Source organism: Pungitius pungitius, chromosome 12 (assembly GCF_949316345.1).
Source record: "Pungitius pungitius chromosome 12, fPunPun2.1, whole genome shotgun sequence".
Classification (NCBI taxonomy): domain Eukaryota; kingdom Metazoa; phylum Chordata; class Actinopteri; order Perciformes; family Gasterosteidae; genus Pungitius; species Pungitius pungitius.
In genome coordinates this window covers 14,729,978-14,747,889 of record NC_084911.1, presented here as the reverse complement: position 1 = coordinate 14,747,889, position 17,912 = coordinate 14,729,978, and the positions used below count along the sequence as shown (strand labels likewise).

Sequence of the window (17,912 nt, the reverse complement as noted above, 5' to 3'; positions counted from 1 at the left end):
TACCTTTTTGCACCTCCCTTTCTTCATGTGTTCAATACTTTGTCCCTGTGTCATTTCACATGATTACACAACTTTATTTCTGAGCTTCTTTGTTTTGCTTTCTTTGTATGTATTACTTGGGTTGTTACCAACATCTGGTGAAAATGTCATGTCAATAGCTACGTTGGAAATATATTTACTGAAAGTGTGTGTGTGTGTGTGTGTGTGTGTATCAGCACTAGATGTTATATATTATAATTGACCATTTATGTAAATCTGTAGCTTTTAAAGTGAATTCTATTAACGTTACATTTAAAAGTGAACTCTTCCCTGCTGTTGGCTCACCAGCCTCCGCCCTCAATACATTAAATCCTCGTTGACCCGCATAGCATGATGAGATATGCTGGGCCAAGCGATCAACGGGGGGGGGGGGGTGTGGTAGCGGTAGCGGTTTTCTTTGCAGTTCCACTCTCATCTTTTTTCGTTCTAATTGCCGCGCTTGACTTCAAGACTGACTGAAACGGCGTGCCCAGTGACGGATGGTGTAGCAATATTGTTGTTCGGGTTGAAATTGGGAGAAATTTGGGAGAAAGGTCGGTCCGGGAGATTTTCGGGAGGGGCTTTGAAATTCGGGAGTCTCCCGGAAAAATCGGGAGGGTTGACATGTATGTTTATGTCTCATACTTGCAAGTTTTATCTAATAAATGTCGTTTTCAATGATTCTACACCGGTGTCGAGTAACAATTTTTAGATAGTCATCATTGAGCTGTTCAATGTTCTTTATTGAATCTCCATCATCAGATATAGCATACAGAATCAAATGATAGAAAAAAACCTTTTGATTTGACTTTTATTGGAGATTACAGAGCACACATCATTTCCAGTTGAATCATGAATGAAACTTTTAGTACCCATGTGAATTTCAATGGCATTATCAAAAACACCATGAAAAGATATGTCCTCAGCCCTCACACCCAGTGTTAGAAATGATAGCTTGTCTGAGCAAACTTACTACCATGTTACATATTTAGCTTTAATACCATTACAGGCAATCCATGTATTTATGCCACTTTGCATGAGCAAATAAACACATGGGGCAGCTATATATTATACTATTGGTACATTAATGCTAAGTCACCATAGTATTAGAGTCAGAGTGGAAGTACAATAAAACACAAGGAGATAGTTAAACAGAAATGAAACCAACCAAAAATCCTCTCCCTTAACATGTTTGCTTTCACTTTTTGCCTGACACCATGACGCCAAACTCCTGGATGGAGATTTCTTTGTTTATGTATTGCTGAAGCTGGCGATTAGTGATGTGCCCGAAACGCAACGCATCATCGATGGAGAACTTTTTCCCAGATTTCCTGTCATGGAGAACTGAGGACTCTCCTTTGGGGCCCTTGACTGTAATCTCCTCCCAGTCACACTCCTGGCTCTGCAGGTTGACGAACATCTTCCAGTCGATCAGCCCAAGCTTGTAGGCCTCCTCTGGTCTCATCTCCTTGCCTGTATTTGGGTCAATGACCACGATGGACCTACGCAGATGGCTCTCCCTCTGTTCCTTCTTCATTCTCACTGTCGACAGGTTCTTTTGAAGCCTCTCGATCTCCTCATCCTTCTGGCTGGTTATGCCCCTGAGCTCTGCTAGTTCTCTCTGTAGTGAATCAAGCCTCAATTCCAGGTTCTTTCCTTCCTCTCTTGGTGCAGACTCAGTGATAAGCCTAGTCTCTTTGCTGGTGATCTCGATCTCAGCCCGAAGCTTGCGTATCTCGTTCTGCAGCCTTTGGTTTTCTTGCTGCAAACGGCCACTTTCATCACGAATGTAGTCCAGTTCTTTAGAAGATTTGGTGTTGGAGAACTCCATTTCAGAGAACCTGGAGTTGAGGTTTGCCAACTCTCGGTCGAGTTCTGTCTTTCTCCTTTTCTCCTCTTCCAGAGTCCTCCTTAGGTTCTCAATCTCAAGCTCGGCCTCTGGATCCTTTTCAACTTGGACTTTCTCAGTGCGGACAACTCTTTCCTTCACATCCATCTTCTCCAGGGTGAGTTGCTGCTGGATGAGGATATTCAACTCTTTCTCGAGCATAGTGCGTTTGTGCCTCTCTTCATCAAGCTGTAGTTTGAGCATGGAGTGTTCTTTTTCCTGTTGGGGATCTTGTTGCAGGACTACCTTCTGTTTGACAGTCACCTTCTCCCGATTCTCCTTGTCACGGATCTCCAGGTCATTAAGTCTAACTCTGAGCCTTTGGATCTCCAGTTCTGCATCGCGCCTCGCCCTTCGCTCACGCTCCAGTTCTTCCAGTTGCAGATCAAGGTCAGCCTTCTGTCTCTGCAGTTGGTAGAGCTCCGTTTTCAGGCTTTCCTTTTGTTTCTGCTCATTGCTGATGTTTTGTAAGAAGGTGTTGCACTCTGATTTGAGGAGAGGGTCTTCTTCCATCTTGACCACTTCTTGCTGAACGATCTTCTCGCGGATCTGGGACAGATCAATTTTCCTCAGTCTGATCTTCTCTTCTTGGGCCGACCGTTCACGTTCAAGGTCCAGCCGTTTCTGTTGTTCATCAGCCAGTTTCCTTTTGAGAGTCTCAATTTCCTCCTTAGTTTTGGGATCTTCTCTGTACTGCAGTACTTCATTGACCACCTCTTTAGTCTGCACTTGGGGTTTGGTGTCCTTCCATCTTTGAATTTCATCACGAAGTTGGCGGATTTCCATCTCAGATTTCTCAGTCTGGTGTGTTTTATCTACGATTTCGTTGCGAAGCCTCTCAAGTTCTCTTTCCGTCTGTGGATCTGTCTTGTATTTGATGACTTCTTTGATGATCTCTTTGATCTCCACTTGAGGCCCTCTGTTCCTCAGCATGGTATGCTCATCCTGCAGTGATCTAAACTGGAGCTCTGCATCCCGACAACGCCGCTGATGCTCTACCAATTCAAGCCGGAGATTGGCCACCTCATTCTCAGCTTTGGGGTCAGGGCGGACAATCTCCCGCACCTTCTCCTGAATAACAACCTTGGACTTCTCCTCCTCAAGGCTGGAAATTTTCCTCTGGAGGTCAGCCTTTTCTCGCTGGGATGATCTTCGTTTCCCCTTCTCGTCTTCATACTGCCTTCTGAGGTTTTCTACCTCCCTCTCAAAGTTAACATCTTTCTCTACTTTCAGAACCTCTTTGATGGAAATCTTCTCCTCAGCCATTGATTTCTCCTTCTCCATCCTTCGGAGCTTCTCTTGAAGAAAGTGTAGTTCATCCTCCAGCTGCTTCCTGCTATCCATTTCCTTCTGACGTCGGTCAAGAAGCACCCGGTACTCGGTTTCCAGTTGGGGATCGTTCTGGACTTTGATTACCTCCTCTTCAGTGATCACCTCCTGTTCCTTGTTCTTCTCTTGAGCCAGGACTGTCACCTGCTTTTGAATCAGAACCAGCTCATTGTCTTTCATCAACTTCTGCCTTCTTAGCTCATCAAGCTCTTCCCGAAGCTTGCGGATTTCCTCCTCCTGATCACGATCTCTTTCGATACGCAGGACCTCCTTGACAGTGTATTGCTGTGCCCCTTCTTTGACCTCTGTCTCAAGGCCACGCAACTTAAACTTTAGTACCTCAAGGTCGTTCACCAGGACATGGGTAATGCGGCGCTCTTCTGACAGCTTCTGCTGGACCTTATGGACTTCCTCATCCAGCTGGGGATCAGCAACCTTTTTGATGAGCTCCTTCTTTACGATTGTGTCCTGAGGCTTCTGTCCTTCAAGGAGATAGATGTCAGACTGGATAGTCTTGATTTCTCTCTCTAGCTGCTCCCTCCTCTGGATCTCATCCTCTAGCTGCTTCTTGATCCTCCAGGGTTCTTCTCCTGGGGCAGCAGCATGGATTGACTTTACATTTGTAGACTGGATCATAGGGACCTCCGGTTGCTGTTGATGGCAAATCATAATCAATATTGTAATGAATTATTCAATTATTATTATCATTATCATCATCACCATCATTTTATTTTTTTGTGAGAAAATATTTCACCTGGTTGAGAAGACTGTGGGCAAACTCCAGATTCAGAAGCCTTTGCTTGTTCACAGCATTCACCTCGGTAAACTTTGCCTCAATAGCAGATTCCTGTAAACATCATCATCAGTTACATGAAAAGCACACACAGCAATCCTTGAGAAACAGAAAACGTTGGAGTGCGTGGTTAACAGATGATAAAAACACATATTGAGTTAGACTATGAGAAATGTGGGATCCTGGTAGTATGATTCTGACAAGGGACTAAAAGTACAGATATCCCTGCCTCTAATGCTGAGATTGACTTTGGGGGGGGGGTGGGGGGGGGAAACAATGGGTAATCTATGCTGAGAAAGATGCGTTTTACCTCACTTAGGCACATGCACATGCTTGAACCAGGGAAAGGTTACGGAAAGCAGAAAACAGCGATAGCTTGTATATCTTTACTGTGTATTTAAAGTCCTATTATACTATAACAGTTGTGTCTGAAATCTGACTAAATTGACAGTGACATGTCACGAGAGCTTAGCTGGTGTGTCTCACCTCTGCCTTGACTATCTGTGCAGGAGACTCCAGTCTGTTTCTCTTGTATGTCTGAGGTACAAGTCCATCCTCAAGGTCAAGGATGGATCGAAACTTCTCAGTTTCATTCTCATAGTCCTACAAAGAGGAACCAACAAAGCTTTCATCAACCCATCATCTTATTTCCTTTAATCCAAATAAAAAGGTAATGACGTTGTGGTTAATATCAAGGTATATCTTACTTTGACAGCTTGTTGGTAAAGCTGAGCATTTTTGGAGACGTTGTTCAGGTCAGACTCTTTTCTTGCAATATCAGAAAGCAAGTTCTGAAAAGACGAAAACAGACATGAGACAAGAGTTTTGATACAAACACCACTAACTGAATACTTAACTACACCAGGAAATACTCTCACCCTCTGATTCTTCAGTTTGGTGTCCACTTGTCTTATGTCATCAGTTTCATGGGGCTCGTAGTTCGGGACACGAGACAACCAGCTGTTCAGATTGTCATAATCATTGCGGTAATTGTTGTACGCCATCTTGGCTCTCTGCAAGCTTTGAGACCTGCAGCACACAGCAAAATACACATCCTATATTTAGGTCTAAATGCCATGTGTTTTTGAGATGTTCTCATTAATATTTCCCCCAAAAAAGAATAGATTATTATTGACTCCTTCTTCTGGACGCTCTAACCTGGTGTCGGTCTGCTGGTTGAGGTTGTTGTAGCGCTTGTTGAGTTTCTGGACGTCGGCCTCTTGCCTCTCGATGTCGGGGCAGTGCTCTTGGAATTTGGAAGCCATGTTGTCACAGCTGCTTCTGGTTGAACGCAGGTTCTGCTCCGAGTCAGCGATAACGGACCTCTTGGACCTCAGGTCGGATGAAATATCCTACCATGGTAGCAAGGCATACTCATTAAATATGCACAGTAATACTTATAATAGTGAAATATAATGACTTATACAGACAAGTCCATGATAAAATGACAGTGTGATGGGGCTGTATTTCTTTTTACAAATAACCTGTGACCCTGTTACAGAGGTGGTCATAAAATCATCAATTACAGGATCCATCTTGGTTTGTGTGGAAACCCACCGAGATGTAGCAAAAATGTGGCCTTTTAGATCAGTTGACTGCTTTTCCTCATATTGACTCATATCTTTCACATAAAAAAATTGCAATGCAGATTTTTTGGAAATATTCTTCTTTGGTTAGTTGACCGTAAGACTATCAACTGGAATGTCTATCAGTGCATGCGAATACAAACAGAAGGATTCATATTTAGTTCGATAGAATAAAAAAACACTTTGCATCTTAAATGTTTCATTTCAAACACAAATCATATGTGTGCTGTTCTCGGCCGAGCCGTTGTAATGTGTGCCACAGGATAAAAGGGATCTTACTGCAAGTTCCCGCTGTGTTTTTTCCAGTGAGGTGATGTCAGACGGAGCCACCTCCTCCCTGGCCAGCTTGTTCTCAAGGGTGGAAAGTAAAGTCTTTCCATTCTGAAGGGAAGTCTCCAGCTGGTTGGAGTTCTTCAGTCTAAAAGGAAAGTGTTATTCTGTGAGTAGATATGCATGAATAGAACAATAAATAAAACAAAAAGCTCATGGTAAAGGAAAGCGGAGGAGGTTATAAATTACAACCCGTTTTGCGAAATGATAAAATGACAAAGTTTTTGTGAGTGGAGCCTGATGGCTTCAAAGAGATCAACATAAATGGTACGTCGACTAAATTTGCAATGATTGGATTTAAAATCCACAGAATGATTTACAAACTTACAAAAAAATATGAATAACAATATGAATGGTCGTTCCGATGAAATAACTACTGCTCTCAAAACTATCTCAACTACCAGAGGAGACACAAATCAAGCCCCATACTTCTCCTGGGAGCACTGGAGAAGCTCTTCGATCTTGGTGTACTTCTTGGTGCCTTCGTCCACCTTGCTGTGCAGTTGAGGAGCGCTGGCACACGTTGGATTTGACACCAAGAAGCTCTGAGCCTCCTGCACTTTGGAGGACTTCTCAGGTTCAATCTTACTGACAGCAGCAGCAATCTCCTGCAGGTACAGGTGGGAGTTGTTGATTTGTACAGGGGGCGCTCAGTGAGCTTTCTGAGCCAATGAGAGAGATGCAGTGTTTGGATCCATCAACAGGATGATGTGGAGCTCATTACCCTCATATCCTGCAAGCGGTCGGCGCTGTCCTGCAGGGGGCGGGTCTGCTCTAGAGGCGGGCGCACTCGGGCATGAATGCCCTTCTCCTGTTTGTCCAGGTCACTGACCACCTTGTCCAGGCCTGCCATCAGCTGGCGGCACTGCTGCTCCTGTTTGTCTGAGAACACAAACACAACATGATAAGCTCCTCTGGCTTCATCTGTTTTTCTCCAGTGACACAGAGTGACAGGTCTGCACAGCGATTCATGTTCAATCTTTGTCTTTACAGAGTAAGTGCCGTGATCTGAGGACACACTGAATAACGGACAGAGAACTCAGCAGCATCATCACCACACAGTTATGACGCTCATGGATCATCGAGTTGTTGGAATATCTCGATTAACAAGAAAATATGTTCTAATGATTCTTTATGGCAGACGTTCTGTTCAGTCAGCAGTAAGCATGGTTATTTTTTTAAATAGCTATTGACATTGTGGGATAAAACACAGGCAAATGAAGCCAGAAAGAAAGTGGTAAAGATGCAGATCATCAAGTTTAATTTAAAGAGTGAATTACCATCAACCTCAATGTATAAATGAGAAACTCTGCTGCAGGACCATCGACATTTACAAAGGTTTGTTTTGCATTGTTACAATATAGTTAATGCAGTCTATGGTTTGTATCCACCCAGTCTGATCATATGACAACTTGTGTGTCTCTCACTGTTTCCAGATCTCATCAGTTCAGAACAACACAGTACCAAAGTAAAGCCTTAACCTATGGAAATAAAATGTGTTGTATCTGAGGAATCATGGCTCAGATAACGATCATATCATTATAACCCAGCTTGAGGTCCTTATATTAACATATTCCAGCATACAACCACACATGATCACTAATGAAAGGATTGCACAGTGAACACAGGCTCTATCCTCCGATGACCTCGTTCACTAATCAGTCATGCAACGGGTCAAATCTGTACGTGTGTAACTGGACCCTGAACTTTACGAGGCTAAGCATGATGAATGAGTTGGAGTAACAAATGTCCGTGAAGCTGCTGCACAGCAGAATGAAATGTGTTGTGTACCTGTCGCTGTGCCGGTCCCGCTCTCCTTCTTCAGCTCACCCAAGCGTTTCTGCAGAGTTGCACTGCTGCTCGCGATCTTCTGCTTAACCGCTTTCTGCTGGTTTGCCAGGCTGCAAGCACACAGAACATAAACTGTTGTTAAAGCTGCACTGGAATAGAAATGAACGTTGTCGTGGGAATTGTTCACACACACTCACTTGTCAGAGAGTGCCAGTGCCTCGGGGTCAGTGGGGGGGATCATGAAGCAGACGGCCGGGGCAGTGAATTGACGTCCAGCCGCATCCTTCACGTCCCACTTGGTGCCATTGTTCCGGAGTAGAGTGTACCTCTCCCCGCGCAAAATCTGCCCCTGTGCACATCCAACAGTTACAGAATTATAGGTTTGTGCTAAAACAAATCTGAGAGCTCCTTTTTGCAAAATCAGTTCTAAATCATTTAAAGGGAATTGTGAAGTGAAATGAACTGTCCAGGATTGTGGTCACTGCCCCGAGCGATGGAGGATCTAGGGGTCATGACTTTTAGAGTGAGGTTAAAAGCGGTGTATGAGCTGCTACAAATGGACTGAGGAACAGAAAGAGAACCCGGGTTAGACCCAGAACACGATGGAGGGCTTCATATCTGGCCTCTAGATGTCTGATGAGCCTGCTGCCCCACCACCCTAACCCAGCAAAAGCAACATAATGGATGGACATGAAGACTAAACGATAAGGACCCCCAGTGTGTGTTATTCATGTTTTGAAATCATTTGCAACATCACTTAAGAAATTATATATACTGTATAGATATACCGTTTATATGACCCTCTAGTTCGTTCAAGGTCTACACAGCAGAGGGCAGTAATGCTACGACAACCTGTCACCTAGCACCTGGAGATTTTAAGACCGTCTCTTCAAAATCTATTCGGACAACGTGCTTCTCCAAATAGACAAAAGCTTTTAAAGTTGTCAAACCAGATTTGTGCCGTACACCAGGATAATCAGTGCCGGATATAGTATAAAAGGCATTTCTGAGATATAGATGTTTACATCTGCTTGTGGGGCTCAAGTAACCTGGGACCTCATGCATTTGGTCCTGCACATGATGGACAATCAGTGAGGTCAAACGGGGACATGAGGAGCTTTACTGCACATAAGCTGAAGAGCTCCACAGACTTCTTCGTGTTCTCATCCTGGGGGGTTTCACATGAGATACTCAGAGTGTCAGCCTGAGCTCCCTCCCGAAGGGATTTGAATACATTACACCACAAAACCAAAAAGTTACAGGACTAGTACTGTAAGAAAGACAACGTGCTGATTCTGACACTCTTACAGCAGAGATCTATAAGGTATTGGTTATAATAAGCATGCCAGAAGCCTTATTGCCTCAGGCACGGACAAACGAACAGGTCAAATACATACAGGTCAGTGGCAACGTGTTCATCAGCAGACTCTACTAAAGCCGGGGGTAATAGCAACCTCAAGAAACACCCGAGATTAAAAACTACTGGGGACAACTCAGTCACGTTAAGGGAATAATCACTCTCCAAAGGAACCATTCAATTTCACTTGAATTCGAAAGTTAGGATTACACTTGAGTTAGTTGACGAGAAATTCAAATTCAAATATTATGTGACAACAATATTTCATCAGCCCAAAAAATCTTGGAAGACGTTGGAGGCTAGGGTTTTTAACGCTATTAACGTATATCACATGCGGCGTAATAGGTTAACAGCCCATGAGCCGGCCACGCACACCACGAACCTCCTCTGTGTCAAACTCGCACAGCGCCTCGACGGGCAGCAGCTTCTTGGGGGCTATGCGCCGGGACGTCAAAGGCAGAACCTGCAGGCTGCGCTTCTGGAGGGCCTTGACGCGCTCATCCAAGTGGTCCATGGCCTTGGCTTGGTCCTACACAGACACAGACAGGCAGCATGTTGCTTGCTGTTGTAGAAGACTCAGTGGGAGAGCACCAGTAGTAAAGAGGACTCACATCCAGCTCTGTTATCAGGCCCTCCATCTGATACATGTCTTTGAACTCTGGGTTATACTTCTGGTTGAGCTCGGTGTCCATCCGCTTCAGCAGGTCCTGAGTGTCCCGCCCTTCCTTTTGGAACTGGACACACACACACACACACACTCATAAGCTTTACGTGTGTGTGAGTGTGTGTGAGAAGGGTCGTCTGGCCCTGTATCTGACCTTGTGGTACTCCTCCATATGCTTAAGATGATTCTCCTCACAGATGAGCAGGTTCAGATATTCCTTCCAGTCAGCATGCACCGCCTCCATATGAGCCTGTTTGTGCAAACACATGGAAATGAGAAATTTGTTTTCAGAGCAAAGTTAAAGGTCTGCTGTGGTTTTCTTGTCTTTGAAGCTGGACGTAAAGATTCAGACGTGTGTGCATTTTCAATATGCATCCTCTAAGCGCCACTGCAGCCAGGGCATTATTTATTTTGTATTTTTGGTGGGACCTAAAAGTGTGTAGGTCCCGTCTTTGCCGAGTAAAAAAGGAAGCGCATTAGTAATTCATGCAGGGATGGATGAGCCTGTACCTCAATAACATTCTTTGCTGGATGGTCAGAAGCAATCAGCTTCTCTCCATCCTCATTCAGTTTGGTGACGGTGGCCTCCTTGGACTCCAGACATTTACTAATGAAGTTCTGTTGAGGCAAGACAAATGTGCTCAGTAAACTGGACCATATTCTTCTGACTCGTTTGTGTGCATCCGTGCATGCATGGTACTCAAGTGATGCACAGCTTGTTGGCTACCTCATACTGCCTCTGGCGAGCAGGGTAGTCCAGGTTGGTGTCGCTCCAGTCATAGTTGGTCCTCTCCTCGGCCTGCTGGTCCATCCAGTACAGCTCATTGGTGCAGCGCTGCATGTAGTCCCGCAGGCTCAGCAGGTTGCGCTGGCGAGTGCTAGAACTAGCCTAACCAGAGGCACATAAACAAACAGGATCACTTCAGCAAGATATATTCTCATGTGAATATCTAACAACGCAGGTAAAATGGTTTTGATGAGCAACCCATGAGCACTTTAATTGTACTATAATGGCTCTTATCTATAGCAAGTTATAAATTGACTTATTTGATGAAATTGCACTTTGTTGCAGGTTCTTGTTCTTCTCGGTTTGTATCCTTATGGTTGAAATGCACTTATTGTAGGTGGCTTTGGATAAAAGCGTCAGCTAAATGACATTTAATGTAATGAGATTGATATATTCCCATACTTAGCCCTGTTATTGGAAATTTGGGTGTTGCAGCAGCTCAAGTACAGACAGATTACAATACTAGACCAAAAATATAGTTAATACGATGGTAATGTACAGTATATATACATACATACATAGATGTAAAAGCCTCTAGTCACTTGTTACACTGATGACAAGGATCTTTACACACACATAGCAGCGCCCCGTGGGCTCAGAGGATGACATGGTGTTTACTTACCAGTAGCTTGGCATACTTCATCTGAAGGCTACTGACGTATTCCTGCAAAACGAGACAAAACGAGGGTGAAGTGCTTAATTGAAAAGCATTGTCCAATGTGTAAGGTAACATTCTTCTCCTGGCTTTCTCTGCGTACCTTGTCTCCGCCGGAGGAGATGTGAGGAGCAAGAGCCTCCACCTCACTGTGGAAGATGTTGTGTTCCTCCACCTCGTTCTCCACAGACGGCAGGTCCTGGGCGAAGCCCTTGTTGTTCAGGTTGTCCTGAGCAGAGAGACAAAGCACACAGTGACGATTTGTGGCGGTTTGTAGTGTGGGAGCGAAGGTCTTCCAGTATGGACTACAGCAATGCTCTCGTGTGATCACATATCTGCTATTTGTTCAGATATATCCAGCTGCGTACTTCTTATAGCTCAGCTTTGTTTAATCCATCACCCACTAAGAGACACCTACTGTAAGTGACGATGTATCAATACCTAATTGAGGAACCTTTCCTTGTTACATTAGATGTCGGGCATCAGGTTGACATCTGGTGACATGACTTGCTGATTATTAATTAGTAATCTAGAGTCTGCATTTCTCTAAATCCTAAATCCCTTTGTAGCTACGGTGCTGTGTATGACGTATGAGAGGGTGATAGATGAAGAGAAGGTGACATGTACAGTATATTGGAGTTGGTTCATGTCAGGTCCACAGTGTGAGGTCACAGGTCAGCTTCTTACCAGTTTCTCATCCATCATGTTTCCCCAGTTGATGCTGGGCTTCCCCTCAGTGCGGGTCAGGTGGTAGATACGGTCATAGTCCTCTTTCAACTTCACAACTTTTTCACGCAGCTGCCTCATGCTATGTAGACACACACACACACACACGCTTTCTATGAGTAAAAAAATGACAACATTTATTTCTGAACTTGTAGTCCAAATAAAGAAATCCCGCGTAATCAGCAGGACAGCTGATCACACTTTGTGTGCCAGCTGTAGCCCATTTCGCCACCCTATATATTCTCATTGTCAGATCGTTGTTTGATGTCACCCGTGTTGTGTTCCTGCCGGCGTTCCAGTATCGTGCCTGATATATGGTTCACATCTATGTTCACCAAGCTTGTCTGCACTGCCTTGGGATTCGTCGTCACCACCCTCACCCATCGACGTGTCACCCGCCACCAGGAGGATCATCGTGGAAGTTCGTCACTGTGGTTACTGTCACTGACCCAATAAACTGTGTGTTCACTTGCATACCTGCTTCCGCGTCGTAAGAGTCATGACATATAATGGCTACGTCGTATGAACTGTCACACGGCACTGTTATCATCAGTTCCCCAGATCACGTCCTCCAATATCAATGTAATGTAATGATATCTATACTCCATCAGTACTACTATGCATCATGTCACCCGTTTTACTTTGTTCTTTCCCCTGAAAGTGTTTTGTTACCAATAAGGGATATGGAATACATTGTTGCCTTTATCGGCAACCTGTAATAGTTTGATGTTATGGAAGCAAATTTGAAATAAAAAGCAAGTGCGGCACGACTCTGGAACAGAGGTCTGTCCCTCATGCCGGCCTGCTTCTCTCTGCCATACAACGAGGCCGCCGTGTGTTGTGTGTGGCTCCTGGAGAATAAGACACATGAATTCCAGTGCAGCCCTTGAGCTACTCACTCCTTCTCTATCATCTCGGCCTGTGGGTGCTGGAGGCGCTTGGCGTTGACGGCGTCCTCATCCAGACTGGTGAGTAGCTCCAGAGAGTTGAGGATTCTCTTGTTGGTGTCATCCTGATACAGAGGCTGCTTGCCCTCATTGATCTTACTCACATCCTGCAGAAAAACACAGTGCAATCAGGTGCAGTCAGACAAACACTGACAGCTAACAGCAGCACAACACACACACACACTCACACAGTGTAAAGAAACATTTTTAGTCTGAAGCTGTGTGCCTCCCTCCTTCATCTATATCAGAAAATATGAAAGCTTGATTTATGATGACTGCTTGAGCAATGTTATTGGCCTTTCTGCGTGGGCTATACTTCTCAGCTTTGAAAGTCAAAATATGATGTAAAGTCTGATCAAATAAACCCAAATGATGTCATCAGACAGCTCAATGCAAAAAACACTTAATCCAAACTTAAAACAGCTACAAAGGTGTGTGACTATATGACTTTTTGTGAGTCCCCCTTTGTGGGTGACTGATGACACATAGGGTTAAAGAGCATTGAGTAGTCTAAAGAATAAAGAAGAGAAATACAAGTACAGTTTTTTGTACATTTTTACGGCATATTGAGATAAAACAGACGCAACCGTTCAAAGTCCTGGTGATACGCAGTGTCTTTAGTCTCTGTTCCAGTTTGTTATGTTTAATGACTTATCCCGCCCTCAGGAGCTACAAATGATCCAACCCAATGAGCAGCTTGTTCATCTGCAGCTAGTGCACAGCAGAGCTCTCCAGGTTTGCATGTTATCAGACTGTACCTTGTTGAGGTTCTGCTCAATGTCATAGCTGTACTTCTCCACTTTATCGGCATTCTTCTGCAGCTTGTCGATCAGAGTGCTCAGTTCTGTGGTCGGAGCGCTGTATGACAAACACAGAGGGGGGTATAACGACATGGGGCGTCATCACTATATGATAGCCATAGCTAAGGATAGCTAATACTTTCTAGGTTTCTCATTCATCTTTGTGACTCATTTGATTATCAATAACATACTTAGAATGATATACTTTTCAATAAACTGTTACTAATGTAATCCCAGTGTGATGGTTATCAGCTGCGATACAACATCATTACAAATTACAAATTAGTATTACTAATGAAGAGTGAGCATGATTATTATTTCAGCTTAACAATAAAATAGCTTCATTTTACTAACCCTATATTAACGATCAGTCTAACCCCAAACTTCTTCTTCAGTTTCATAACAATCAGCACTTCAAGAAAATGAACATAGCTCATATACTATAATAATAATAATATATTACATTGAAGAGGCTGGTTTTAGTAAGAATGTACAATGTGTGTATTAATGTAGACGGATAGGAAGTCTCCATGTCATAGTTTGTCCACCAGAGAGCAATGACACCGTATCCCTTGTTTAACAGACAAGTGTGGCGGTTTGTTGTAGGATTATTTGGTATCCGGTTCCAGCAAACTCTGTTCTAATTCCCTTTCCAAACCACATCAGCCTCATTTAACTTTCTATAAACCCCAAGCATTGCTTTCTTTATTTCAATAAATTGGAATTACAAATCTGTACACCAGTTAGATAATGTCTGTCTTTCATTTCAAACCTCCTGCTTGGTTTAAAATTAAATAATATTGGAGCAGAATGGAAAATATACTGAAACCAAAACCAAAAAGAGTTTAAACTGGTACTGACGCTAGTCTGTCAAGGGCAATCATTAAAACGGGTCCAAGCAAGGCTTACGCAGAGCATACGTGGGAACATTTACGCATTTCAAAGCACAAGTAAAGTGACAGCAAATGAAAACTAACAGAGTGTTAAAGAATCCCACTGAGGATGTTCAAAGAGAACAGCCTCATGTGAAATAACTTCAAACGATTTCCTACCAGAATACAGCTCTTTAGCTCCAACTCAGTGTGAACCATCCCACATTCCATTCCTACCTGCTCTACAACGTCTGCTCGTCTACAAACCTGCAGTCAATAGTTTCCAGGGAGGCTCATGGGCTAACATGCAATGTTTGGAGTGTAGCTGTGTTGGCTCTGAGAAGGAACTGGCAGTGCTTCCTTTCTTGAGAAACTCAGATTGAACTTATTTATAAATTATAGAAGGTGTGGAGGCATGCTGTCAGTGAGCACCACTCATATGTTACAGGTACATGGACTGAGCATGAGACGTGTCGTGGTCTGGGGGTCTCTTTGTTTTGCGACTTGTTGTTTTACATCTACATGGACCCCTCCTGACCAATTGGGGCCCAAAGCCTTGGCTGCCTGTGTTATACTTTCTCTAGCCCAACTTTCTCCTGTGAGAAACCATGTAACAGGTCTAAACTAGCACCTAAAACCACGCTTGGATGCTTTGGCCATTTAGCCATGTTTGGATCTCGTGCACAGACTTGAAGCTGTCCGCTGCCAACTCAACTGATTTCACCTCACCTGGTTATGAAGGTGTTCAGCAGGAACTATAGTAAGGACTTATAATGGCCACCTCTTTGGCCCATTGCCTGATGGCTAGAAACCCACCCTAGCTACACACATGCAAATGAAAAAGATGGGCGTGGTGCATTAATGAGGTGGAAGAGGCTCAGCGTCTTTGTGAGGAGGACATCTGAATACTTAACCAACCAGTCCTTACAACTTCACTGCACAGCCTAGCGAGCAACCACACCCTCGCTTGACTTAAAGCCCACATGATGCAATGCAACCTACACCCTGGTTTCAGTCTGTAAAGCTATGATCAAGACAGCAGCCCCGAGACACACTCTGCATTCACTAATTCACTTTCGCTCAGGGTTGAGGAGGCTCAAAACCACCATGACCCGTGGCTCCTGTCACACTTAGGGTTTCAGACAATACATACCACATGGTTTTCAATGTGATCTACCTAGCATGCAATATGTCTATACTATGTCTACACTATCTACTCTATATCCACCTAGCATGCACTAGGTCTACATATGTCTACCAAGCATACACCATGTCTTCACTATCTACTCTATATCTATATATCTACACGATGTCTACATGTCTACACTGCATTGTTCTACCTAGTATACACCACGTTCCCTATATCTACACTATTTCGACCTAGTATACACTATATCTACACTGTTACTAAACTATTTCTACCTAGCATACCGTCTAGCATACATGTCCACGCACTGTCTGCCGCTGCGTACTTTGTTGCTTCAGAACCACAGAGGACGTTGTCCACGGAGGTAACGTTACGTAAGGACAACTTCAATGGTTCCTCGTGGCCCCCTTCGTACTCACCTCGCGGTCGGCTGCGTTATTGTGGTCTTGGACTTTTTCTTGAACATGTTGACAGGTCACCTGAGTGAAAACAATCCCAACAGGACAGGTGCAGGTCGGCTGTGAGTGAGACTTCTTCTCGGTGCTCCGCTTGTGTACGTGTGTCCGTCTACACGCCTCCTCGATGTCACAGCTTCCACTCCCACATACACCTGCTCACACCCAGCTGTCCCGTGGACACTACCTGTCAAACAGTAGGGGACAGGCCCCGCCCTCTAGCCGAGCGCGCGCCCGCACACACACACACACACACATACACACACACACACACAAGCACGCAAATGAAGGTCAAACTATGTAACACGGCGTGCGTGACAACGTATTACTGTGTGTTAAAAGCTTCATGCAGTTGGTGTGTCGACGTGTAACACGTAGAGATGGACTGATCATTCCACAGGCATGGTGTAGGACATGATGTCTCTTATCACTTAGTACCGATTCATTCTAGTCTGTAGGGTTGTGTGTGTGCGTGCGTGTGTGCGTGTTTGTTTGTGTGGTTAGCTCTGTTGCTTGGGGGTGTGACGGCAACGACTACACCGGCTAAACCAGTCAGACTCAACAATGTTCTTCCTTTACTTCCTGTGTGGGTGTGTTGGTGTGTGTGACATTGATACGGGATCTCCCACCTGAGCTATGAGGTCTAGGTCAAACTAGATCCCTTGAAGACGCTCTTGTGACTTCACACTGTGCTACTAGATCAGTTTTTTAATTCAAATTGACTTCCGTTCATTTAGATTTTCCACACAAGCGTTTTTCACACCTGAAAGTGGAACTTGATTGAGAGCAAAAATGTGTTATTGTAAACCAACATTCAAAGGTTTTTGCATGACACCTCCTATGATATAGATTGCTGTTGTCTTGTTTGAACCATACTGTGCAACATATCGTGATGCTTCTACAGTAGACCACTAATACACACTAGCAAGATGACTTAAATCATGGAGTTATAGACAGGATTAATTTATCTAAATTGCTGGCCTGCCCAATGTTTTCCCTCTCACTTGAAATCTGTCAACTTCTAATCTCACATTCTGCTCCAGCCAAATGCCTAATGCTGTGGATGTCCAGTTATGGACTTATACAAGTTAAGAACTATTTACAGGAGTCGGCAGCCATTTTTTGTCTATGTACCCTTGGGGAAATGAGTCATCAAAAGCGGTTTCCGATAGCAAATATTGACCTTCAACCACACTATTTCACAGAAAAAGAAGACAAAAAGGAAAAAGACTGTCTTGTAACTTCTGACTAACGCATACTTCCATTACTTCTCCGCATCTCTCCACAAAGCCTCTAGAAGAAGTTCATTCCATAGCAAAAGACAAAAACAAAAAGTTGTTACTGATGGACAGGTGCCACTGTGTATGTAGGTCCTGTCATCAGCGTATGAATAGGTGAGAGATGTCATGTAGTGTTAAAGCGCTTTGAGTGGTCAGAAGACTAGAAAAGCTCTGTACAAGTGCAAATGCACCTCTGCAGCCTGTTGTGTGGTTGTCTTTAATAATTGTCTAATAGAGAACTTTTGACATTTTGAACATACCCTCATAATAATAAGTGTGGAGCCGTTGAAGCCTTGAGGGCTGTCAAAACAGGGTCATTCTTAACTATTCCTGCTGGTGGAATGAAACTGAGTCTTTCAACCACTGGGCTCACAGCCATGGAGGGAAAGGCTGTTTAGTGATGGTGTGGAGCAGTGACTTGGAGATGACATTCCAAAAAGGCATTCTAAGCTCGTTCTAAAAGGTGAACATGACACAAGCAGCTTCA

The 17,912-nt window shown here is 44.0% G+C and overlaps 1 protein-coding gene across 1 annotated transcript; it reads right to left on the bottom strand.

Moving 5' to 3' along the window:
• Positions 1-743: 743 nt before the first annotated feature.
• Positions 744-16,310, bottom strand: ppl (periplakin). The gene is made up of 22 exons (XM_037477126.2): positions 16,110-16,310; positions 13,630-13,729; positions 12,824-12,978; positions 11,886-12,006; positions 11,302-11,427; positions 11,166-11,207; positions 10,484-10,645; positions 10,267-10,374; positions 9,911-10,006; positions 9,704-9,826; positions 9,475-9,621; positions 7,933-8,084; positions 7,736-7,845; positions 6,669-6,826; positions 6,374-6,552; positions 5,894-6,032; positions 5,187-5,380; positions 4,907-5,057; positions 4,736-4,819; positions 4,515-4,631; positions 3,990-4,082; positions 744-3,886 (listed from the first exon to the last, which is right to left on the bottom strand). Exons 1-22 carry the CDS (start codon positions 16,154-16,156, stop codon positions 1,217-1,219), a joined length of 5,274 nt encoding a protein of 1,757 aa, XP_037333023.2. The 5' UTR covers positions 16,157-16,310; the 3' UTR covers positions 744-1,216.
• Positions 16,311-17,912: the final 1,602 nt, after the last annotated feature.